The following is a 26,327-nucleotide window of genomic DNA, read 5'->3' on the forward strand; positions in this document are numbered from 1 at the left end:
TGCTCACACCCACGACCAGTTTACCAATGAACCTACGATGCACGTTTTGGGATCTGGGAGGGAGCTCACCAAACATAAAAATTACATATATTAATAACTACAGTAATTTATAGAAAATTCTGACAGATTGCACAAAAAGCAGCTTAAAAAGTGTAGGTAAGTTAATAAAAACAAAGTCAGATTTGGAAGAAAATAATCTTGTCTGCCAAAAAACGTGCAGCCATACAATGTAAAAAAAAAGATGAAAAACCATCTGCAGTTGCCAGATGGACTAAGGGAATCCCATCATGTTCACCAAATGAAAAGATAATGTACCACATAAAGGGGAAGCCTGGAGAATCTAAGAAGATTTGGCGTAGTTTTCTAACATTTTTGGTCAATTAGCCTCTTGGCCAGACTTTGTAAGCCAGCAACAATGTTCTTTGATTAAGGAGGTGTCCAAGAATCAAACACAAATGTTGAAACAGCCACAGCAGTCCCCTGCAGAGATGGAAAAACCGGCCATAAGGACAATCATCTTAGAAGCACTTCATCAATCTGTTTTTATTGAACTGAAGTCGCTATTGAGTAAAAACATGTGGCAGCCTGCTTGGAGTTTGTCCAACTACATTTAAGCACTGAATCTGGTGAACATCAGCCAGGTTTAGCTGCCACCACCATTCTTAATGCAGGATGGTATATACTAATGCAATCCTGCATAAAGCACGGTAGCGGCAGCATCATTCTATGGGGCTGTTTCTCAGTAGCAGGGACACAGAATGCTCAGAAGTAGGGAAGGATGACTGCACCAAAATAAAGAGAGTTTCTTTAAAAAACTGTTTCAGATGATGATGACCTTTCAGCACAATAAGCCAAAGCACACAGTCCAGGAAAAAGTGTTACTTTATAGAAAAAACTTTAATAGTCATGTTAGTATATTTACAAACATAATTCACGAACAAATCAGATGGTACAACACAATTACTGTGATGACTAAGAAATGTTCTTGCATACAATAATACTTTAATGGAAAAAAGAACCACATTCATGAACAACCATGACACAACTGTGGGGTGAAACAAATCTTCTATTCTTTACCGTCTTTAAAAATGAAGTTGAGCCAAAAGTGTAAAGTTCCTTAAAAAACAATTTTAAATGCAACAATTCCATTTATTTATTTTTTAGTTAGTGTGTGTCGTGTTTAAATGGTCGGTAATTGCAACACACAGACTTTAGTTCCATATGAAACAGCTGGAAAGTCAAACCCAGGATGTGGTTCTGCTCTGTGGATATGGCATACAATCTTACAGAGGAGCAGAGCCCAAAGCTCATGTGCACTGTAAACAACGTACTGTTGCTAAATGGCTTGATCTCAGTTCATTTACATTCATGACACACACCACCAAATCTGCACAACATCTTTGTGTTTTGTTCATTTGCTCAGATGATTTAGCTGCTCAGTGGCACACAAGAAATTCAAGCATTGCTGCTGACCAGCTCAAATGACTGATGTGAGCTAGTCACACTGTGGGTATTTAAAAAGAAAATCGTGCCCCACATCATAATGCACCACTCAGTACATTGCAGGGATGACTTCTTGCACACTTTTCTCAGTCTGCCTCATTTATACATAGTCTCACCAATGCAGAAATTACTTATACATGGTTAAATTCCAATCAAATAATACACTAATGATATAAGTTGCACTTTAGTTGCATATCTTATACAAATTTAAGTTTTCATTTTGATTTAATCCAACACTGATGTCAACTGAAGAAAATGTTTCATTGCTCCAGTTGTTTAGATCTGAATGCTTTCCTACATTTTCCAGCACCTGTGACAAATTGCAAAGACAAACTCTATTCAAACCACAACACAATGTATGCCTGTAACACACATGATCGATGATGTGATCGACAATATGTTTGATCAATTCCACAAAATAAGAACCTCACATCAAAATGACTAAACAAACTTTTGGACATAAAGCACATCAATATCTGTGTTTGAGCTGTTGCTCAGACACTTTACAGTGGATTTTTCCTACAGTGCTGCATCAGTAGCGGAGGTTTGTGAGATGACAACACAAGCTAGTTTTTTGGAAGACTTATCATTATTGAGTATGGCAGAGCAAATGTTGAGGAGAAAAATCTGAACGTGGTGAAATAATCAGTCCAACATTTCAGAAGTCTAATTGGCCACCAGAGACAAACCCAAAGAGCAATTTTAGCTTTTCTCAAATTGTTAGCTGCTCACTTTAGATTATTTTACATGTAAAAAACGCACCTCTCTGTAAGTACTAAGACTTCTGAATGGTTCTAAATGTTAATAACAATATGTCATTTTAAGCTTAAGGAAATAACCTGTACGGTATCCTGTGTGGACAATTTGTGCTTGTAACGTGTGTCAAAAAATCTAAATGGAAGAGATTAATTGCGGTAGATTTCCCTGAGCGGAGAAACATTAACAAGTTTCCTAAAAATTAATCAAACATCAACCACTTACAGATCACAGCAAAGCCAGACAGAAAAAGGTTGCCCAAAACTGCTCTGGAAGCCAGCTCATCAAGGTCCACTTTAACAGACAACAAGGTAGTATGAACTAAGACATGCAACAGTGTACTGATAATATGACTCTGGAATCAAAACAGTGAACGATTAGGAAGTGGGTAAAAGGTCATTGACTAAACATAAAAGCGACCCATCTATTCTGACTTCCTGTGACTAACATTGACTGGGTTCTCAGATTGTTTTGAACATTTTGCCTTCGATGTAAAATCATGAAACTGAACAAAATAATGATTTTATTGCCATTTTCACTGCATATGCTTGTGCCATTTCTAGCGATTTAAATGTGTATATTTTTGAGGCCAGTTATACAAATCAAATCTCCAAAAGGCCAATAAAAGTAATTCATTTATAAACACATTTAGGTCTGACCTTAAAGTTCAATGTTAAAACAAGCATGTGCAAACTTGACTTTACAGTCAACGTCAATAAATAATCTTTAAAAAATGAGACAAAGCACACAGTCAAAGTGAGTTAACATTTCACTGTTTTCTGATGAGATTACAAATGTGGCCCTTGAAGAAACACCACTCCATCATTCACATAACCTGCTGACTTTACAACCCAGCAACATGACATCTAACCTTTAAGAAACAACGTTTTGCTTGTTTATTTCCATTTATTTCAGTTTTGATGACAGCAGCCACATTGGCATTCATTTTGGAGTTTGTGTCCACCTGATGAATCCAAGTTAAGTCTGATATTTTCCATCTTTTAACTTCTTTTTGGTCTCCACCAACTCCTGAGAAAAATATGATATTTTAGCTGCTAAATGCTCTCCTGTGTTCCCCTCCCGTCTCCTGTGTCTGTGTGTCGTTAGCTGCTGAGCTGGCAGTGAACCGTGGCTTTATTTAATATGTTTCGATAATACAGCTGCTCCATAAAGACTAAAATGCAGAATATCTAAATAATAATAAGGGCTTTGAGGTGAACTAAAGAGTTGGTAGTTTCATCATTACGAGTGGTGCTCTTTCCACAGCCATTTGATCAACGTCCATGTAAGAAGATTGGTAAATTGAGCTTTAAATTTAATATATGCGTCAATGGTCTGGACATGCATTTAACACTGAAATGGTCCTTTAACAAATTACCTATCAAATTACTGACATTCAGTCTTTGCTCATCACAAAATAAGCAAAAAAAAAAAAAAAAATCACATTTAAGTATTTTAATTAATGGGGATAAATAACACACAAAATGCAAATCCAGAAAAGTTCATTTGGGGAGATTTTCTGAACCCTTTGATGCACAAAGGGAGGAAACTAGTTGATTTCACTTTTTGTAAGTTAATTAGAGTTTCAAATCAGGGTGTTTTCTTGGAAGCCTTGCCTTGTAAAGTTTCGCATACACACAGCACACATTTCCTGCTCACAAAGGCTACATTAGACTATGACTACTTTTTACATCTATGCTAGTTTTACATGTACACATAGAATTAAAAACAACAAGGAAAAAGAGGCAGATCCAAACCTCGCAAGCATCTTTTGTGTTGTTTTGTCAATCAATCACAATTCACACATGTTGTCATCCCATTATTCATGTGGAAATCACAACCATTAATACTCTCGCGCCTACACATGATGCCAGGGTTCAAGTCATTACACACTGGCATTTAAAAATGTCGAATTGGGGAAAGACAGGATAACAAAGGTGTGATTTGCACAAAGACATTGCAACGTAATCTGAGTGATATCATTTTCATAACATCTCAAAAATGTCATTTTGGTTCATTGCAAGAATTCTGGAAACCTGACAAAAATATATGCGACATGGTAAGTGAAGCAGTGAATAAAACTCTGTGGACGTGTCTAGAGCAGTGAATTTGAGACTCCTAGTTTGGTTCAATAGGCGAGGTCAGAACAGAAAAAACATACAGAGAAGGTCAAAAATGCACACCAACATAATTCCAACCAATAAGACACGTTTTTAAAAATACAAAGGTGTATCTTTGTCGGCATTTATTGAGAAGGGTACCCAATTTGATGCTACACTTATTTTCAGCAAGCACTGTAATGCTGTCCCAAGGACGGCTGCTGTGTGAGATACTGTCTCAAGTCCAATTTTTTCTTCTGCAAAGTAACAGCAACAGGCTTTACCATAGGGTGGGGGGCTGTGTCTCTATGGTGCAAGAACCATCGACAACCAGCAGGAGTCACTGCTGCAGCAGCACAGCTGAGAACCTTCACTGGCTTCTTACCATGCCAGCACATACTGAAGAGTTTCTTCCCTCCCAGGCAGCCACAGGTTTGCAGTCATTACAGAACGTAGCCACCACAATAGGAAAATAGCAGGCAGCTAATTCAGCTAAACTGGGCATCATGCTCATTTTATTTCATCAAAGTAGGATTACTGTTGTGGATGTGAGCACCTGAAAGAGGAAACCATATGCAACTACTATTCTGAAGGCCGAACTATGCTTTACACAAAGCACTTGTTGAATATTCACCCAGCGTCTGACACTGCAACCAATTGCACCTTTGTAATGATAGCACTGGGCGGGCTGCATGTGACAGTATTTGAAACTCTCTGAACTAACAATCTTATGGTCACACTCACTTGACACAGTGATTAGTCAGCTATGTGGAGGAGAGGTCTTCACCAAAACAGACCCATGGAAAACCTACCCAGACCTGACATGCATGCATTCATTTATATAAAAAAAAAAAGAGAGAGAGAGACCTCATCTGAGAAGAACCTGAACACAGCCAAACCCAGAGAGAGAACATAAACAGCAGCAATATAATATTAATAATCATGAGCCATTATAAAGTAATAGAAATTCAGTTCTGTTTCCACCTCTTGTAAAAACAAGACCAGATATTAATGAATGATGATGATATTGAGCAAGCTCTGGTACATTCAGATGAACTCGGGTATTGGACATACTCACAGACCCATGGCAGTAAAATGAGACGCTACTTAACCTAATAAGAGTAAGAATGATTTGGACCGAGTCCAACTGAGGCACCAGGTTGGGACTTCTCTCTTCCTCAGCAATGAGCAGACCCAAAAAGACCTTTAAAGTGGAGGTGTTTTAAGCCCTCTCTCCAGCTTTCTCTTCTCAGACAACTACTTCTGTCCTTGTGCGTCAATGCAAACATAGATGCACAGGTCATCTCTTGAACAAAAACTTTTTCACTTCCACACTTTCAAGAAAACAACTACACACACGTTTGCCTTTAGACTTGGTCGGACAACTACCATTTCCTTGTGTACCAGGGCTTTAAAGTTATCCACTTTAATTCGGTTGCCTTTTGAAGTCAGAAAGTTCATATTGTCCTTGGCATGATAACCATGCTTGCTCAGTCTGTAATTCTGGTTCAACGTTATGACACACAGCTCATAACTGTGCAACTGTACTTCTAGTGCTGCTACAATAACAAACAATACAAATAGGATTTTTTTTTTTCACCTTGCCAAACAAATCAAACTAGTACACTACTCTAAACAACGCAGCATTCATGCTTTCTAAGTACACAGTCCATTAAATGTGACCAAATGGTTATAAGGGTCACGGTGAAGTGTTGACATTTGGGCAGCGACAGCTTTAATGGCCTCATTATTCATACATATAAGAAATTCAGTTACATAACCCCTAACATTCAAAAACAGCAAAATATTCCAATCTGATTAAGAAAACATGGTAAAAAAGCTCTACATGGTTTAGTGTATATAAAGGGGCATGTGCACACTTTGGATTTGAAATGCCCTGCCTGAGGGACCCCATTCAGAAACATGTAGTCTGCTACTGTACAGGTCTGGAAAAGTAACACAGGTTAATATGGAAAGATTATTACTATGCTAGTGTTTCTCTCAGTTGATTAAGGGAAGCAGTTACCAAATACTGTAGGGACTAATGCATTTTCCTTTACATTTAAAACTATATATCCACAAAGTGTTATAATACAGAGATAATGCATTTACAGACAATTAGCCCAATGCGGAGAACAGTCCAGTTCCTCTCCCCAGGAAGGAGGGTGGGGGGGTGTGAGTCTCAACTCATTGCTGAGCCTTACATCAGCTGGCTGGATTAGGGTGGGGTGAGCAGGTGGGGACAGGAAGAGCTGCAAAGCCACCACCCATGGGTCATGCTGTCGTGGCCATGGTAACCCTGATATGGTGCAGCAAGAGAGGATCTGAAATGCAGATGAGAGTCTAGATGATTATGGTTTTCATCCCAAAATAAAACAATGAATGAAGATAATGTCTGTGCTTTATTTAGAAGCTGCAAGAACTACAGACAGCACTGTGTTCAGGTGCTTGAAACACTGGAAAGGAACATTTTATTTTTAGTTTTGTTGAGAGGAAGATAGAGAAGTCTGTATACATTTAGTATAGACACAGCCTCTATCAGACACAGGGCACATGCTTGTTCATTTCATTAGTTTTTAGTCTCCTGGAATTAAGTTGTGCAAGTGACCTTTAGATAAGATGGAATCATGGTGAGTGGCACTTTCACTTGTACCCTTAAGTTCCCTAAATTTCTTTTACCTTATTGCAACTGCCATAACTCGATTTAAGTTTAGAACCTGCCTGTGGAAACTGGGGGCTGTAACATGTGCTGTGCCTCTAAGTGGTTCCTTCTGAGAGAGGATACAGAGGACAACAGAGAACTAGAACATCACGAGAGTTAATCGTATCAGCACCCTTCACAGATCAACACACAGCTGTACAACTTTTGTTTTTAAGCTGCTGTACATCACAGGTTGAGACCAGATTCTACAGGATTTCTGCTCATATCTTTTCAAACCTAATGTCATAAACTTTATTTGCTCAGATGACAACAGACAGAATATCAGGCTTCCAAGCCTTCCTCCTCTATGCAGTGACATTAAATCTGGCTCAGGGATCTTCAAAACACAATGTGCAAAAGTTTTAGGCACTTTAACCTTGGCCTACAAAGGCCTATTCCAGAAGCTTGTAGCCAGGCCCTGTGATTCTCTCAAGGATAGGCAGGGACGGTTAATAGATGGTTTGGGCTGCTATCTGCTACCTGCATGTAATAATATGCCATGTTGTTTTAAAAGAACTTAATGTGTTGTAGCCGCAGCATCATTCCACTCTAAACTAAACTAAACTAAACTAAACTAAACTAATCAACTTAATCATCTTAGAAGGTTTTGGAGGTAAAGATGGTAATTTTTCTTTAATTAACAAATTTCTCTCTGCCTCCGCCCAAAATGATTTGATTCCAATTTATATTCCAGATTCCACTTACAAGGCAAATAGCAGAATGTCTAATATGTAAAATTAGGACAAACTATTTTAATGGCAGCAAACCCAGTAATTATCAGCTCTATATATCTGAGAAAACAACAAATCAGACTGTGGCTTCCTGATAATTTGCCAGGAAATCAGTTTGGAATTCAGCAAATATTCCACTAACCTTTATTCTGGGATTTTGGCTCACTAAGTCACATATAACATTGCAGTTTTAGGGCTTTCAAAAATCCAAAACTTAAAAAAGCAACCAGAAACCCCCCAAAAAGGTAAATCACCCAGTTGGGATGGTATTGTGACTGAGCTTTATTTGAAATTCTAGGTTGAATTGAGGCAGTCTATGTTAGCTATAGCCATAAAAATGACAGTGCTTTCTGTTGAGAAGGGCTGTTTTGATTAAACTTAAGACAGTCCTCATTGTCCTTCCTAAGCCAAATGGCGACACAAAGGATTTTAAATGCAGAAATTAAAAATATATAACGCATGTCAGTTTGGGGATAGATTCTGCATCTGTGTGTAAATAAATAGTAATTGTTTTTAATTTGTTTGCATTTACATCCATTCTAAATATAGAGCTGTGTTCTTGGACAAGCTTCCCTAACTGCTTTAATGTGTATGAGAACAGTATCATCGATGGAGGTCATCACACACTGACCTGTAACCGGAGTGATGGGCATTGTGTTTGCAGAGCAACTTTAACTTTGCTCTCATATTGATGTATGTGCACTAATTCCAACATGGTCTTTATAACTTGACAAATTTGAAGCACATCTTTCAAATGACTGAGCAGTATTTTACCATGATACTGGCTCGTTACGTTGTTCAGTCTCTTCCTGAGTGTTTGCTCTTCTGGGTTGACCATCCTCCTCTGGACACACACAAGAGCACAAAAGTCCCATTTATTTTTATTTGTTGAAAATATTTTCAACAGTGGGTGGTTCACCTTAACAGTATCACCACACATTGACAGTGGAACAAATCTCTAAATCATCACTACAGTAGACTGTACCTTCTAGTATTACTGTTTGATTTTCTATTAAATAGCCTTTTGAGGTCAGTGTCCATGTCAAAATACTTGTCTTTATCTAGATACAGTATGTACATATTTATACTATGTACATAGAACAACAATTACAATATGACAAAATTAAAACTGTACACAACTAAATACCCATGTGAATTATCACTTAATGTGTTGTGTTGGATGAAAAATTGTATCAGCCCTCAATAACTGCATTATTTCCAACTTGAACAGCAGAATATTTCCTTTTATGAAGCATCAGAAACAAATACTTTAGATGGGCTATGTTGAAAATACAGACCTCAAAATAGACTCTCAATGCAACTCAAGTGATTACTGACACATAAGTGAAACTGAGTACATCTGATTTCCAGTGAGCCTGACTACATGAACAGGGCTATAAAGTGAGCTGTGAACACCAGAACTTTCTTAGTTTTGGACCTATTGGCTACATATGCAAATGACTTGCATTTGTATGGCTCCACATGGAGAAGAAAAATCAGATTGTGAAACTTCTGTGTTTGGTGTGGGTCTGATCAGGACTACCTCAGTAAATGCATAGTCCCAAGAGAAAAGTTGTAAGGTTGACGTGTGATGATATGGGACTGTATGTGTGCAAAAGATGTTGGGGAGATGACTTTTATAGATGGCACCATTAATGCCTGTGGATAAACCAAAACACTAGCACTGACAAGATGACTCCCAGTCTGCAGAAGCTTGGTAGAAAAGAAATATTCCAGCATTCTAAGCATCCAAGACACACTGCCAAAATCACTAAACAAAAAAACAAAAACAAAAAAACAACTATGACCTGGACAAGTATGTTAAAATTTAGAAAATGACAGAAATTAGTCTTCAAGGAATGGCAGGACATCTCACCAGAAACTTGTGCAACACTGGCCTCCTTCACGCAGAGGAGGACTGAGTCTGTTAGCAAAAAAAAAAAAAAAAAGGGTGGACATACGAAGTGATGAAAAACTAACATTTTCAGTTTCAGTAATTACTTTTGTTGCACTGAGATCAGTTACTACTGTGGGGCTTATATTTCTATCATAGTAAATTGAATAATTTGATAAGGGTGTGCTACTATATAACTAAGTAGTAATACAATTACTGCAAGGTGGTCCTTAATCTGGTCTTGGGCAGCACTCAGTTAATAGGACTGTGCTTAGCTCTGATCTTCAACATTACGCTAGCATGTAGTTGCTTGTGTGAACAAAGTTTTGTGCCTTTGGCAGTTCAAAATCTGTGCTTGAAGATACTGACAAATATTCAAGTACCGGTACACAAGTGAACAAAACATATAACATGGTTATATGGTCAGTTTTAGACATTCTAATGTAGAAATGTTACATATTATGTCTTACAATTATTTTATTCTTGATTAGGTTCTATGATTTTTTTTCTTTTCTACATCAAAACTGATGTGTAGCTCAGTGGTCAGCTCTTTCTTCATTGACTGAATGGATGGATAAGTGCTGACAGGGTGTTCGGTCTATGTGTGGAGTGTCACTTGACATCTGTGGGAACAGCCAGACCAGTAGGCCACTGCTGAATAAAATATAAAAACAAAACCAAAATGTTTGACATTGTGTAGTTGACATATCTTTCTTACCACAAGGGTTTCCCTCGACATCGTCTAGGAGATTGGCTGTAGAATTGGCTGTGCCCAATCTGGAAACAAGCTCAGTTAAGAACACTAGACGTCCAGCTTTGCCAGCCAGATCATTCTCACAAATCACAGACTCATGAATGTGGACAAATAAATCCCAGTTATGAATGCCATGGCTGGTGATGTATGCAAGCTTTAAAAAATCTCAGCAATAATGCTGTTGAGTATGGAAGTCCTTATGGAGATAATGATAATAATGGCGTTGCATCCTTTCATATGGATTTCATTTGTCCACCAGCAGTAAACAAACAAACCACACTAAGGCAAAGCAGGAAGGATTTTATATCGCCTGTTGTTGTGCAAGTGGAAGACTAGAATGTGTAAAGTTAGGTGTTAGAGCTGATTCACAAGTTGTTACTGAAGTGAATGGCTTTATTTGCCGAGTTAAAGGTAAAGTTAGTGATTATAACCTGATAGAGGTTTTTGCCAAATTCTGTGAATATCTTATTCCAGGCCATGAGCAGTCTGTTTTGCGTGTGCACTGATATAAAATCTTTTGTTTGTATAGCTGTAAATTGGCAGTTGCATTATTTCAGCGTGTCCCATGCAAATTCGAGCTTATGCATGTTAATGCACAGGAGAGATGGGAGGAGAACAAGCAATGGGAGCGAGAGGGACAGCAAATCTGATGCATGCCAACTATCGAAAAACATAGAAATCATCAAGTTTTTTGGAAAGAATTCTGGTTAACCATCTGATTTGCCTGAATATTTCTTAAAATACTGTAACCATCTGATTTGCCTGAACATTTCTTAATTCTAATCTATGGATACGTAAAATTGTATTTGTGAAATTTTAATTTGATATATCATACACCTTCTGAGATTAAAATTTTTAAAAACTGCCGGTTGACCCACTTTCGGCATGCTTTATTGCGCATTAAAATTTGAGGCAATGTTTAAACGACAATATCTCACATCATTTTTTTTTCCATATTTAAATTCACCCAAAATCAGAGACAATTTAATATGGTTGTTAAATATTGGAGCTGCATGGCGGCTCTTGTGGCTCGGTGGTTAGCACCGTCGCCTCGCAGCTAATCCCCGGTTCACATCCTGGTAGGACATCCAGGATCTCTCTGCGTGGAGTTTGCATGTTCTCCCTCTGCTGTGTAAGTTCTCTCCAGGTTCTCCAGCTTCCTCCCACAGTCCAAAAACATACTGAGGTTAATTGGTTATTCTAAATTGTCCGTAGGTGTGAATGGGAGTGTGCTTGTTTGTCTGAATGTGTAGCCCTGTGATAGACTGGTGACCTGTCCAGTTTGTCCCCTGCCTTCGCCCTGAGTTGGCTGGGATAGACTCCAGCCCCCAGAATCAGTGTGTGCTGCACGATTGTAAGTCTGATGGCCTCTTGCACCATCTTTTTGCCGACTTTACAACCTTAGACGAAAAAAAGACCCAAGTTGCATCAAGGATACGAATGATGCTTCAGGAGCGTCCTCCTTTTTGTCTTTCTCCTCTTCGTCTTTTCTGAAAACGTTCTGGCAATTTCAAACAGCTTCTTTCTTGTTGCTGAAAGTGAGAAGACATTACAGGCCTTTAACTACACTCGGCAGGCAATGGCCTTAAAAGCTAATGCAGTTATTTTTGAAATACCAGCAGCATCACAAATTAAAAAACTTACATTTCCCCATGTGTTTGAGTTTGTCTCTGAACAACGCGTCATCTGAGATGGCTTCCATTGAAGTGGCAGAGTACTGTTCTCCTGCACAAAGACACAACAGCACTGCCACACTGTACACTTACGTACATGCACATGTCAAACACATCAAGCACAAGTATTTATCGTGTGATGTCTGTAGCACAGATGCTTGACACAACCAACAAGTATCACAGTGAATGCATAGACGTACAGACCAGTATTCAGTAGAAATCAATGTGCAAAGACACAGTTGCAAATAGGTTGGCAGAGGAAGCTTGATGAGTGATATCTACCTGTGGAACTCTCCATGCTAGATGAATGATTGGACTTTGATTTCTTTGATTCATACTTCAAGCGATCTAAAAACAGAGAGCAGATGTTATGACCACTGATGTGTGGAACCAAGATGTGAGGAGCTCTGGCAATAAGGGTGTAATGACCAAACTTCTAAACCTCCACACCAGATCGTCTTTACCAGTTTCTGCTGAGAGGGGGCAAAAGTTAAAAGCTTTGGTTCATTGCACCTACATTTGAGTTTCAGAATAGCTAAAATGTAGCATTTTGACCATTGACACATTTCGTGGTAATTGAACGTTCTTTCATCAAATATCTAGTGTCTTGGTAGTGAAATGTAAATTGACTCACTGACAAATTACATTTGTCGTACTGTTCATGTTGTTAAATTTTTGTGCAAGTGGCACATCCACGTAGGAGTCAGTTATGTTCTTATAATTCTGGCGTTTTAATCCCAGAAATAAAAAAATCTTAAATTTCCATCCTTATGTTCCTCCTTTGTAAAATGAAATGGTTCAGGACCCCGAAATATACCTACTGAACAATGAAAGCAAGTGCCTTGATCATAGGGTGAGAGATGTAAGACTATGGCAAATGGAGACATACAGAATTAGGTTTGTCCAAGTAAAGAACAGCAAAGATATGCACAAGAACGAAAGAAAGAAAAAAAACAAAGCTTTACAGAGCTAGGAGCATTTCTAAATGTGCCAAGAATAGAATGTGAAAGGCAAAGAAAACACCTGAAAGTGGTACAGCAAAATTAATTTTCATGTCTCTGGTGACACAGACAAGTACCAGGTAATTTTTATTCAAACTACTGTTCAAAAGCGGGATTACGCATTCTATCTGTAAGGATCTGCATATATTCAGAATTGACAGTGTACCAGCACAACTGAGCACTGCCAATTCCAGCCAGGGGTGTTTCCAAAGTGTTCCATCCTTGTGCAATAATGGGTCCACTTACCCTCCATCCAAAAGTGTGCTCAACTTGTTTTGATAACTAGATAAACAAATACACAATGCATGATTTTGTTGTCTTGTTTTTGTGTGAACTCAAAAAAACTAATATTATGTATTTTCTGTTTTCACATTCCAATTATCAACTAGAAAAAAAGTTGAACCAAAACCAGAAAGCAACTTCTATGTTGTTTTATAGTTACAGGTCTATCTATGTTACTGGGGTTTCACTTAGGGACCATCAATAAATTACTCCTTATTCTTGATTGCTAATGTGTTATTAATTTATATAGTTATTTGAATAGTATGTAACTGCAGTCCATACGACTAGTCTACGCGACGTACTAACCCACTGGAAAAATAAGACACTTCTTTTTATTGGATTTTGCAATGTCTTCTATTTCAGATAAACACTTTTGTGGAAAACAGTTTTTCCCAATAGCTGCCATGTAATATGATCCAGTGACTTCAAATCCTTACTAAAATGTATCACCCTACAGGCCACAGAGGACACATCTCTGCTTCCTGGATTTACTCTTCATGTATTCTTGCAACTTAAATGAAGGAGAGTGCTATGTTGCCTTTCCTATATGTTTCACCGCCCTTTTATTTCAGTCATAGGAATACAAGACACAGTACAATCCAGTAGACTTGTGTTCTCATAATAACAGAAAAGACACAATAATCCAATAAAAAGATGAGTGCTTTATGTGTCCAGTATAGCAATAACAACTGGTACGGATTTAGTGACTAACAACATTGAACAAAAAGTGAAAGAAACTTTTTTTTTTTGTTTTGGTTTGTTTTAATTTTGAACTTCAGAAATTTAGTATCTCAAATTATTAGAATATTTCCTCTTTAAAAAAAATAAATAAATCCAAAGTTCAACCTCTGAAAAGTATGCTTTGAAAGCAGCCTTCAGCTTGTTTGTGTTTTGGTGTTGGGTGTTTCTCATCTTCCTCTTGACAGTACCCCTTATGGGATTCTATGAGGTTCAGGTCTGGTGAGTCGGCTGGCCAATCAAGCACAGTAATATCATGGTCAGTAAATCCTTTGGTAGTCGTTTTGGCCCTGTGGGCAGGTGCTAAGTCCTGCTGGAAAAGGAAATCGGCATCTTCACAAAGCTTGTCAGTGAATGGAAGAATGAAGTTCTCTAAAATCATCTGGTAGATGCTGCGTTGACTTTGGACTTAATAAAACTCATTGGACCAACACCAGCACATGACATGACACCACAAATCATCACATACTGCAAAAACTTCACACTGGACTACAAACGCCTTAGAGTTTGTGCCTCCCCACTTTACTTTCAGAGTGTAGGACCTTGATTTTCAAATAAAATGCTAAATTGACTTTTATCTGAAAAGAGGATTTTGGACCACGGCGCAACAGTCCAGTTTTTCTTCTCCTTTGCCCAGGTAAAAAGCTACTGATGTTGTCTCTGGTGATTCTTGATATTAAGAATGTGACAGCTATAGGCCCAGCAGCAGTTTTACTTTATGAAAAGACTGAGGAAGTTCAGCATGCCAACCAAAATTCTGTGTAATTTCTACAGCAGTACAATCAAGAGCGTCCTGAGCAGCTCCATCACTGTGTGGTACGGCAACTGCACAGCTCAGGACAGCAAGGCTCTCCAGCAAGTGATTAAAACAGCCCAGCTCATCTCTGGTGCAGCCTTTCCCCCCTATACACACTAAATTGGAATCATCTTACCAAACGCTATACACACATAATGTACAAGCGTTTACCTCAATGCAGTATCCACTTTATAATCCATACTGTAATAACTTTACCACTGCCACAGTCGCTTCATTCAAACCAGTGTTTACTAATGCTTTGGTTTTTCTGCATTGTGTATGTTTGATTAAGGACGATCAGCAAAGTAAGAATTTCATTGTACAGTGTAACTGTCTAGTTTTCTGTACACATGAAAATAAACGTCTTGAATCTTTTCTGAAGACATCTGTGCTTGGTGGCTCTTGATGCACCCACACCAGCCTCAGTCCTTGTGAGGCTCTCCCAAGTTCTTAAATCAACTTTTCTTTATCCTCCCAAAGACTGTTGCTTGTGCACCTTTTCCTACCACACCTTTCCCTTCCAGTCAGCTTTTTATGTTTTGATACAGCACACTGCCAATGGCCAGCCTTTTCATCTATTCTGTGGCCTCAACTCCTTGTGGAAGGTGTTGATGTTCATCTTGTGGACAACACTGACTGGACAAACTGAATAATCTAATATTTTAAAATTATTTTCAAGTGTAAGCCATAATTATCAAAATTGAAATAGAATAAATTTTTACTTTACACTTTCCTAAATAACTGTGGTGTTATACAAGTGAAACTATTATATTCTATCTAACACCTTGTCAGCATCTTAGCAGCTCTGGAAATACTTGACATCACATCCAAAATTCCACAGATTTTGTCAACTATGTGCAATAACTGAAGCTGTCTCTAGATGAAACCACGGTAACATTTGATGTCACTTCATTTTTTACATGTATATCTACGTCTGAGGCAATGGAAACCATTTGAAAACAACTGCAAGTCATCTCTATAAACAGGTGAACTATTACTTCACCCCAAACAGACATGCGTCCTGCTGAACCTCTCCCTGTCTACCACCTATTTCAAGTACAATGACGGTTTTTATAGACAAAAGCACGGCTGTGCCCCAGGCTTTCCAGTGTCATCCACTGTGGCCAATCGCTACATGGAGGAATTACAAAGCAGAGCCCCGAGCCTTCTCAAGTATTCAACTCCCAATTGCTGGTTTAGATATGTGGACGACACCCAGGTCAAAACCAAAACCCAAGAAGTAGATGAATTCACAGAATATGTCAACTCTGTGGACAGCAATATCCACCACCACCACCAACTGGAACGTGAGTTTGAGGTTATCTGAACATTCGGTACACATTACACCCAGCAACACTTTGAGACAAAAACTAGTTCACCCTAAGGATGAAACACACAAACTGAGCAATGTTGTATATACAGTGGAATGCACAGAACTTTATACAGGGATGAGTATCATTAAGATTTGAATAGTACTACTACTTTCACTGATAAATGCTTATTGATGCAGCACTTTGATAGTACTTGTATTAGTTAATTTTGTTTGTTTAAAATAACAAAGAATTAACATTGCTTTATTTTCTCTTGTTAAGCTCACATTTTTAAAAAAAAAAATATGTTGACTGTGTTGATAGTTTAATTTAAGAAAAAAAAAAAAACTGATTTTGAGTACTTCATCTATCACTGCCAACACCAACGCTTTGTTAGAGGGTGAAAAAAGCAAGATAGATTTTACCTGCAGCTTTTAATACCTAAATCCCCCTTGTTCTGAGCACTTTGAAACTGGAACTATATTTTTTTAACTACAGTTAAAAATGATGCCCTGACCATTTCAGATTAAATTTATGAACACATCTATTGCTAAATAAAACCAGCTGGCTAATGATTATTTTTAAACAATAAATCCATGTTCGTATAACTCTAGTGTTCAGGCTCCAGCTTACATAACACACGTGAGGCAATGAGAGATTAACTATGAATCAGGCAATGGAAAACTTAGCATGTCTCAGTCTGTATGTGACAAGCTTTCTGAGAGAGAGACAGATGTGAGATAACATTTATGTGGCAATAATATATAAGAAATCAATTTTCTGATCTTCTCCAGTACAGATCGTAGAAATGATCCTATCGCAGCTTAATGGCTCTCTCTCAGTTCTCAGTTTTGTTCGCCAGAACAGGTTGCCACAGTAACTGAGCCTCAACTATATTTAATTTGCTTTATGGAACCGAAATAACTTGAATGAATAATTGAGACTAACTGAAATAAGTCTGACTCATATTCTAAGCTCATTTTAGGGAACAGGCCACTAGATGATCAGGAATCTACACAAACAAAAACTGTTTGAAATTTGTGTATCTTATCAAACAAGTTGAACACAGCTTTGGATGGAAGGTACACAGACCCCATTGCAGTCATGTTGCTCAGGCTATTGTAAATGAGTTCTACTGAAATTAACTGACTGATCTGCCGTCTCACCTCTATAAATACAGGTGTGACCACACCTTATGACAGTAAGGAAGGTACTTCAAAAAGTTCTCCGCCTCACTTGGAAACAACGGCCATAGCTCCCTTTTCGGGGCATAACTGTAAAACTCTAAAGCCTTATATCACTGTCCACAAAAACATAAATGTTTGACGCAATCAAAGAATGAAGGAGATGAAAGCTTTGAGCTGGCATCCAGGACAATGCACCCGTCCACACAGCACAGGTGACAGTGGAAGAAGCAGCAAATGTGTTTTTGACCTGTTGCCCCATCTTACTCATCCGACCTGTGCTGCGTGAACGGCTGCACTGTCCTGCAGCAACATCACACCAGCTCAAAGCTTTCCTCTCCTTGTAAAGAAACAACGACAAACATTTGAGTTTTTGTGATAGTGATATAACACTTTATAGCATACAGTTATGCTACAAAATGGGAGTTACAGCCCTTGTTTCTGGGGGAGGTCGAGAACCTTTTGAAGTACTCTCGTATATCTGTCCTTTGAAACCTCCACTCCCAAAATATTTGTCCAATAAAGTTAAAATCACAAGCAAAAGTCAGAAACCTAAAACAAATGGGAAGCAATGCAGTCACACCCGGACCATGACTTTAAAAGACCAGCGTCTTCATTATTTACTTTTTAGTGTCAACATTCTCCAGTGGTAGTAGCTTTGTATGTGCTCACATTGTTTGGTGTGTGATTAAACAATCAAGTTTCATTACTTAGACAAAAGTAATTCCAAAGAGACAAGCATAGGACTTCAGCATCAAGGCAAATTATGGAAACAATAGCACAAAAAAAAAAGTTTTTTAAAGCTGCCCTGTGGAGTTTTCTTGTCAAAAAACAAGTCATTTTTACACAGTGTTACTCACCAAGACACACTGTGTGTATACTTTAGATCCTCTCACAACTGTGTTGAATACATTTCCTTCCTCACAAAACACCAGCAGCCAGTGTTTTAAAAAGCATTTCATCTATTTACATTCAGACTGGCAATCTATCCAGGGTGTACCTTGACCTTCACCCTAAGTCAGCTGGGACAGGCTCCAGCCCCCATGACCCTGTACAGGGTAAAGCGGTAACAGAAAATGGATTGATTCTTGATTACAAACTTGCAGTCATCTTCCCTGCCTTTGTTCGTACATGAATCATATTAAAACAAGTTACCACCCCCTGTAGTCCTGGCAAGAATGTGTAGTACCTTGGCCACATTTAAGCCCACATGCATGTGAAACAAATGAAACAGGACTAATAGAAAAGTAGCTCCATAGCAGTGCTGTAGCTGAAAAACTCCACAGGGAACCTTAAATGACAGCAACCTTAAAACGGCTTGACAGTTTCTCCATATCAACTGTAAACTAAAGCATGTCACAGCTGAAATAACATTTTAACATTGGGGTTTTTGGGCAGCTAATATTTCGTGAACAATATGATAACGCTAGAAACAATACAGTTAGTAACCTCCTCACAGCATTAGAAGCAGAATTTCTCTTTAAACTGGTGTACGTAATCATACCTCTCTCTAAGGCGATGAGGAACTCGCGGTTGCGCTGCAGCTCTCTCATAAACTCCTCGTTCTGCAGGAACAGGGCGATGCGCTCATCCTCAAGATACTGCTTCAGTTTCTTGTCTTGCTCTGTAGCTCCTGTTGACAAACCTGAACCTCCAGTGGTCCCTGCAGCTACTGACCCAGAACCAGACTGAGCTGTCCATTGGCTTATTGAAGAAACTGAGGAGGATGAGGATGATGAAGGCTGAGAGAGACTGGTCTGAGAGCTCTGCTAAGATAAAGACAAGAGAGCATTTTTAGGCGTCATGTGTTTTATCTACATCTGCTACCAGCTCCACATTCATTTCAATTGATACTGGTGATCTTAATTTTTTAAAACAAGTCAGGCATGTTCAGGCATTGTTCAACATTTGAAATATACACCAAGGTCATATAAAGATGAAGTTAACCTTACGACTAATAAATGCAGATCTTGAGTGAGTTAGTTTACAATAGCATTCAGATTGTTCACAGGGGAAAACAGCTAACGTGGATTTGATTTACAAAAAACCACAACAAAGGTCTGAATATCCACCAGCATCACTACAGCCTACTAAATACCATCAATTCCATTCTTTTTCACAGGTAGCACTGCGTTAGCCATTGTAATTGAGTGTAGTGAGCTACTTTTTCAGTTTACCTGACTTAGTTGAGATCTGCCTGCCGGCACTCTTCATCATCAAGTATGTCGAAGTCTGATCTTTCTCTCTCTACATTTTTCTTTTTTAAAAAGACCCCCTACATATTTTTCATGTTTAGCACAGTAACGAAATGGACTGTTTCACATGTCAGGCAGGGAGAGACTGACTGAGCCCATGAAAAAGAATTACTTTCAACCACAAACGCTAACACAGTAGTTGCCCGTGACAGCTGGAGCATTTCAAAACCAGCCTGACCATCATCACACATGCACAAATGCAGCCATGTGAAAGTTTGCACACCCTTGATTAATTCAGACTTGATGTTCACTATGATGGACTATGCCACTAAAACATGATTTAAGAGTTGACAGCTCTTTCAAACAGGCATTTTGTTCACTGTCCTTACACCAATCTTAGCATGCCGGAGCAAGTAACATTTCTATACCACATTCAGCTCAGAACAAGTCTGAATTTATGCAGTAACATTGATGGACAGATAGGCGCATAATAATTTATTGATGATGGTTATCTTAACAGTAATAAGGGAGCCAAAATTTGCAAAAGCACAAATGATCCCATTTAATAGTTATATAAAAAGGAGCCACCTAGAAACTCTTGGAAAAGATGCATAAATCACATTTTCACCTTAATGCTGTCTAACTGTTGTGGCAGGATCCGCAGAAAATCGTCTGGGAGATTTCCAAGCAAAGGTGGGTTCCAGTTCCGGTAGCTTCTGACTTGTTGCAGACCTGGAGGCGCTTGGGCTTCAAATCTTTGAAAGGCCATGGAGTAATAGGACACATTAGTAAATCTACCAACTGCATTATCAATTAATCTGTAGCTATGTCAAACTACTGTTAATTATTTATATGCTTTAAACTGCATACTAGTAAAGTCAGATGGGGGAGTCAGATGCAGGAATAATGTATTTGTTTCCCATATTTTATTGAGTGAAGAAATGCCTGATGAGTGTTTGCGAATAAAAGGCAGCCATTTTAAAAAAGGCAGAATGGTTATTTTTCATGAACAGTCGCATTTTTATTTATTTTTTTTCATGAACAGTCGCATTTTTATTTATTTTTATTTTTTTTTTTTTTTGGGGGGGGGGGGTTGTTTATGTTTTGGAAACACTGTCAGTGTGTGTGTGTGTGCGCGTGAATGCACTATCGGCTGCAATGCCACTCCAAAATGCCCTCAACAACAGTGGTGAACAAAAGTTTACATACACTTGTAAAGACCATGTATATTATGATAGTCTTGAGTTCCCAGTGACTCCAACAACTCAGAGTTTTTCTATGATGGAATAATTCAAAACAGGTTTCGTAGAAAAAAAAATCTAACCAAAAAAAATAAATAAACTACACAAAAATTTAATAAAATGTAAAAAGTGGCTTTTAGTCTGATAATTGCATTATCGAGTCCTCAGCTTTTCCTAGTCGAGAGATCAGTCCCTCTTACCTTGGAGGAGGGTTTAGTGGGGCCTCTGGATATTTCCTGTCATAAATGTGCATATCATACGTTGGTGGAGAGTAAACTGGAGGTGGTTCTTCATCTGAACTGTCAGGTTCCAGGGTACGCTCCAGAATCTAGAAAGAAACACAAGCTTTGTTTGATTGACAGTTTTCAATGTCTTACCCTTGTGCATTTTTACAAGAATCGCATTTTGATTCAACTTAGAGTTACGAGTTTGATCTTTTATTTATTCTGGTACAAAGCTTTAAGTTACAGTTCTTTGGGGCCCCACTCAGGAGTGGCATCCTTTCAGTTACTTAATTTAGATGTGTTAATACAAACAGTCACTGAATAGCCTGCATCTCCAAACAAGCAGGTTTCCACTGCTAAACCTTTGTGTGTGTGTTTTTTTTTTAGTAAAATTCAGACATATTCACTCCTTCACTCCTAATACTACAGACCCTGTCCTTTCATTTAACCATAAACTCCACAACACACACATGAACAAAACCATGGAGTCCATACAAACAAGTGACAAGTGCAGTCATGCAGTTGGAAAAAAAACAGAATTGCAAATTTAGTTGATACTCCATTAGTCTGACTAACCTGATGTAGGTATGAGCCTGCCATTGGCTGATCATTTCAGTCAGCATTCTATCCCGCTTCCACTATCTCTGTGTTACCATTTTCTTCACCCAGCAAAGAAATAACAGCAACGTCTGGGCAGCAACCTACCACACTGCTTATCTCTCTGCATGCAAATGTTTAACCACAAGAATTACATCCATCTCTGTTTTTGAGGGAACACTAGACCCACACGCTTAGCTTAGTCCTGCTGACAATTACTGTGATTGGTTTAAAGCAATACAAACAGGGCAGAGCACTTTCCCCCCCATAGCAGAAAGATTGTGTGGTGCAACCAGATCATTAGGTCCTCCAGAATGGGCTGCCAAAGTGAGACTAACACTCTGTTGTCAAAAGGGTAGTTTAAACGATTGCTTGAGCAATACATTTATTTCAGGGCCTATGTCAGTATATATTATTGGTGATTGAGAAAGGCCAATAACCAACATTTGGAATTAGGGACTGACCAATATGTTTTTTTAGGGCCAATATAATTACCAATGATTGGTGATCAAGGTCGATAACCTATACTTGGAACCAATACACACTAAAAGATATTTGTTAACAGCATGTTATAGCAGGGAGCAGGTCATTCATAACTAGGTTTGTTTATTAAAAAGGATTACTATTACTAGGCTCACTAGGAATGATTGTGGAAGATTGCGGTTTCTATTACAACTTCAGCAACAACTGCTACCTCACATTCAATGCATAGTGCCACTAATTTACCGGAGCATCTCCCTTCAGTAAATGTGCTCAATAGTCAAGGTCTATTCAATTGCTTTTAGTGACTGGCTGTTGCTTGTGCCATGTAATAGCCGATAGTGCAGTGGGTGGGTCATTGCTTGAGACCACAAAGTGATTGCGGAGAGCAAGGGCTGGCTGCATTAGAGCCAAGGTAAAACATTTACCTAATTTTTTAATAGTCAGTCAAGTAAAATAACAATACCTATAATGGTAAAAATGCCAAATATCAGCCTCAACAATCATTCAGGCCAATAATTAGTCGAATATTGGTTAAAACAAAGATTGTTGGGGTGAGCCTGTGAGTATATTGTATTAAGCAAAAGAAAATGTATTCTACAAAACTGGCTTTTGAGGGTAATTTGTTTAGTGTCATGGTAATGTTGAAGATCATCTGAAAAATACCGGCTCTGATTCCGCCTCTTAAATATTCCATTTTCTCGTTTTCACAAGTATCCTGGTTTACCCTCTTTTTAAACATGTTTGGGATATCCTGTTTAAATAGAAAATAACAAACCTGGTTATTCTCACATCTATGGATACATGTTAATAACAGTAACCAGGATTCTGATAATGTTGTCTAGTATGCATTGTTCCAACAAAGAACATTCAAAAATCTGGATAAAAGTGTTCACATGTCGTAGTGTTTGGAGTAGTCCAAGTAGCCTGTGAATGCTTCTTACAGCCAGAATGATGAAGTCTTATCCAGGTTTCCAAAACAAAGATAAAGTGTTTACAACCACCAATCATACCAGGATAAGCCAAAAACCTAGTCATAACCAGGATACTAGTGTGCATTTAAATGGACTTGCTGACACTAATGGTCATGATTATAATAAAAGAGGCGGCTTTGCTTCATGCTGTCAATAGCCAAAGCCATCAGGCCGAGCTTGTACTGGTGTTGGAGGCACTGGACCCTTTTTACTGACCTCTGGTGGGATGCTGTCATCCGAGTCGGAGCTGTCATCTGATCCCTGTCCATCAATGCTCATCTGGAGCAGCTGGTCGATGGTGGCGTCCACTGCTCCATTGTTTGAACGTAGCACACACTCAATCACCTCGTAGTCCATAGAGGGGAACATGGTCTTAAAGTCTTCCATGGCCTGGTTGAACTCAAGGCGTCTGACCTGCCGGTTGGGTCTGCTGTTGTTGAGCTGCCCCTGTCCACTGCCACTGCCACCTCCACCTCCACTTCCACTGCTTCTGGAGCCTCCATTGCTGCTGCTGCGCCTAAACAGGCTCGTCATCCTCAGGGCCTGACTGTCTCTAGCGCTGCCAACCTACTGACAGGATGGCTCTTCTTTTCTGTCGCACTTTGGCCCCCTCAGTCTTACTTACTATTACTACTTATCCTCTCAGTTTCTCATTGTAACACAAACATGTCAGTCTTCTGATAGGAGCTTAGAAAAACTAGAGTTTCCCACCCAGTGCTACTCACTATTGAGCTGCATCCAGCATGGCCAACTGTGTTACAGAGTGTGCACAGACTAGAATACTTAGATCCAAGGTCCTGTCACCGGGTTGAGATTAGGGTTAAACTCCGCCAGGGAACACGCATAGCTACATCAGTCATCACCTAAAGAGAGAGCATACAGTCAGTGTGTTAGGAAGAGCTCGTAACAGAAACTTTATTTCTACAATTCTTTAACAAGTTCAACAATTAAAGTACATCACTGTATTTCAACTGACACTCTAGAGTGCTGTTTTATTCTCTACAAAAAGCTCAATCAATGTGGCAAGACATTAGATGCAGTACCACTAATATCCACTAGACTCTGACTAAAATATTCAGCAGCACCAGAGAAAAAGAAACCCGTAGTGATGATTCAGGGCTGTGTAGTGATTTTGGCAACATTTGGCCAAACTGTGCCTCTCCAACTATTTTATTATTATATTCATCTTGTATATTATATAATATAATACTGGGATACTGTATAGGCCATGACATATAGAAATCAACATTATTTACTATGCATCAATATTAATTATAAAGAGTTATTCTCAGACAAGAAAAATTGAAGCCAATGTGTTAGTGCTAAAGCTGCAGTTCCTTTAAAGGCCGTTAGAGGTTGGCTCCAACAGTGATACCGATATACCACCATGACAAAACGGCCAACTTGACAGCAAAAACATGTTTATAACCAGGTACAAAAAAAAACAAAAGAAAAAACGGCTTTGGTCTCTAAAACTCATTTCCTTGTTCATGATAATTGTACAGGGAGTGAATTTTTATATAACTTGTCAATTTAAATTATATTAAGGCTCAAAGTTATGCTGGGTGGGAGTGTTTTGAGTGACAGGTGGGTACAGTCACAGAATAGTCCATGGTCCAGCAGTGTTTGCATGCTCCACCTCTTTGCTCATTTTTGGATTAACCGTGAGTTTGGAGGAGTCAGGTACTGCCTAGGTGGCCTGAGCCACCACACTGATGTTAAAAACCGCTGTCCAGGAGGCCTGTAGGTTACTTTATGGAGGGTTCTTTCATCTTTATGTAAAGTCAATGATTGACAATGGAACAGTTACACATGAGAAGCTTCTAAGTTACAAATAGGAAAGCAAGATGTCGCAAAAGACACAATAACACCCCAAAAGTCAAGTGCCAAATATGCCAAAGGCATATCACAAATCTACAACAAGTTTAGAAAATCACTTCAAAACTGCCAAAATTGAAAATAAATTGCACCCTGTCTACTATAAGCGGTTATCTTAACAGGATGCACTGTTCTTTGTGCTGTCTGGCTCCTCTCTCCACCCATGGACCTGGTGTCTGTTAGGAAAGAATTAACCAGATAGCTGGTTATTGTGGATGTTAAGCAGATGTTACTTGATGGCTATGCCTGTCAAAGGCACTCCTGCATCCTGTTAGCACATTCTGTACGTGTCAGTCATTGGTGCAGCACTCTGTCAGTCAGACCTACCCTGATATACAACATGAGACTGGATTGCACTTCAGAGAAAAATAACAGTCAAAAGCAAACTTTTGTCTTTCCCAGACATGTTTTGTAGTTTTAAGCTGGTAACCGTGTGGGCAGATCTCTGAAAAGCAGGTGTAATTCATCTCTAACAGAACAGTACAATCCAAGTGCATATGCACAGCTGCAAAAGTTTTAAAATAAAGAATTATGAAAGGGCCTCTGGCTGACAAACACAACCCCAGCACATGTGTAATAAAGGCACACCCCAGTACCACTGCCCGTTTATATCCTGACTCTCAATACAAGGAAGAAACATCAAAACCTCTTTAATTGCTTAATCTTAGGTTTTAAAAAGCCCTGGGGAATGTTTTTTTTCACATTATGCATTAGAAAAATGCCATTACAGTCTGTGGATATTGTTTTGTTATATGGCATTGCAAAAATGTAGACATATGGAGGAACAGCATAGTTGTAGTGTTCTTTTAATCTATGTGTGATCCCTGTCTCTCTTTTCCTCACCTCCCTTTCCCTTCTGCTTCACTGGGGGTTTATTGTGGCTGGTGATTGCCCAGTGCCACATGGCAGTGCCAGGCCCCATCCACAGCCTATAAACAGGCCCTCTTAGTTTCCCATTTACTAAGAGCCTGTCTTGGATGTAAACAAGATGTCGGTCCAAGCAGTCTTGATGCCACACTGTAACTTTATGCGAGTGAAAAACAAGAGTCATTGCAAGAGTATGGTACAGAAATAAGAGATCAGTCACAATATACAGCTGTGTGCAAACACATGAACATGAGAAGAAGGCCAGACAGACAGAAAGGGTGTGATTACACTAAGGTAATTTATAAAATGACTTGGAATTCAACCCAAGTCTGAAAGGCACTGGGGGCCCCAGCCACAGATTTTGTTACAGCTTTTGCACCAGATCACCCACATTGTTTAAGTGCAAAACTAACTGCTAATGTCCACCAGACGCTAAAACATTGTATTCT

The 26,327-nt window shown here is 38.9% G+C and overlaps 1 protein-coding gene across 6 annotated transcripts in view; it reads right to left on the reverse strand.

The window, feature by feature from the left end:
• Positions 1–878: 878 nt before the first annotated feature.
• The window catches only part of cuedc1b (CUE domain containing 1b), a 32,743-nt gene continuing 7,294 nt past the window's right edge, over positions 879–26,327 (reverse strand). For 2 of the 6 annotated variants that reach the window (XM_008276368.1, XM_008276369.1), the window contains 11 exons: positions 23,350–23,996; positions 21,059–21,186; positions 20,246–20,372; positions 18,927–19,191; positions 12,394–12,459; positions 12,083–12,163; positions 11,877–11,970; positions 10,403–10,461; positions 9,667–9,714; positions 8,565–8,634; positions 879–6,682 (listed from right to left, as the gene is read on the reverse strand). In XM_008276368.1, coding sequence (XP_008274590.1) covers position 6,682; positions 8,565–8,634; positions 9,667–9,714; positions 10,403–10,461; positions 11,877–11,970; positions 12,083–12,163; positions 12,394–12,459; positions 18,927–19,191; positions 20,246–20,372; positions 21,059–21,186; positions 23,350–23,667 — 1,257 coding nt within the window. In that variant the 5' untranslated portion in view covers positions 23,668–23,996 and the 3' untranslated portion in view covers positions 879–6,681. Of the gene's footprint in view, positions 6,683–8,564; positions 8,635–9,666; positions 9,715–10,402; positions 10,462–11,866; positions 11,971–12,082; positions 12,164–12,393; positions 12,460–18,926; positions 19,192–20,245; positions 20,373–21,058; positions 21,187–23,349; positions 23,997–26,327 lie in introns of those variants that run through there. The other 4 variants (XM_008276371.1, XM_008276373.1, XM_008276372.1 and 1 more) reach the window with 4 other exon arrangements.

Source organism: Stegastes partitus, unplaced genomic scaffold (genome assembly GCF_000690725.1).
Source record: "Stegastes partitus isolate 25-593 unplaced genomic scaffold, Stegastes_partitus-1.0.2 Scaffold70, whole genome shotgun sequence".
In the NCBI taxonomy this organism is placed as follows: Eukaryota; Metazoa; Chordata; class Actinopteri; family Pomacentridae; genus Stegastes; species Stegastes partitus.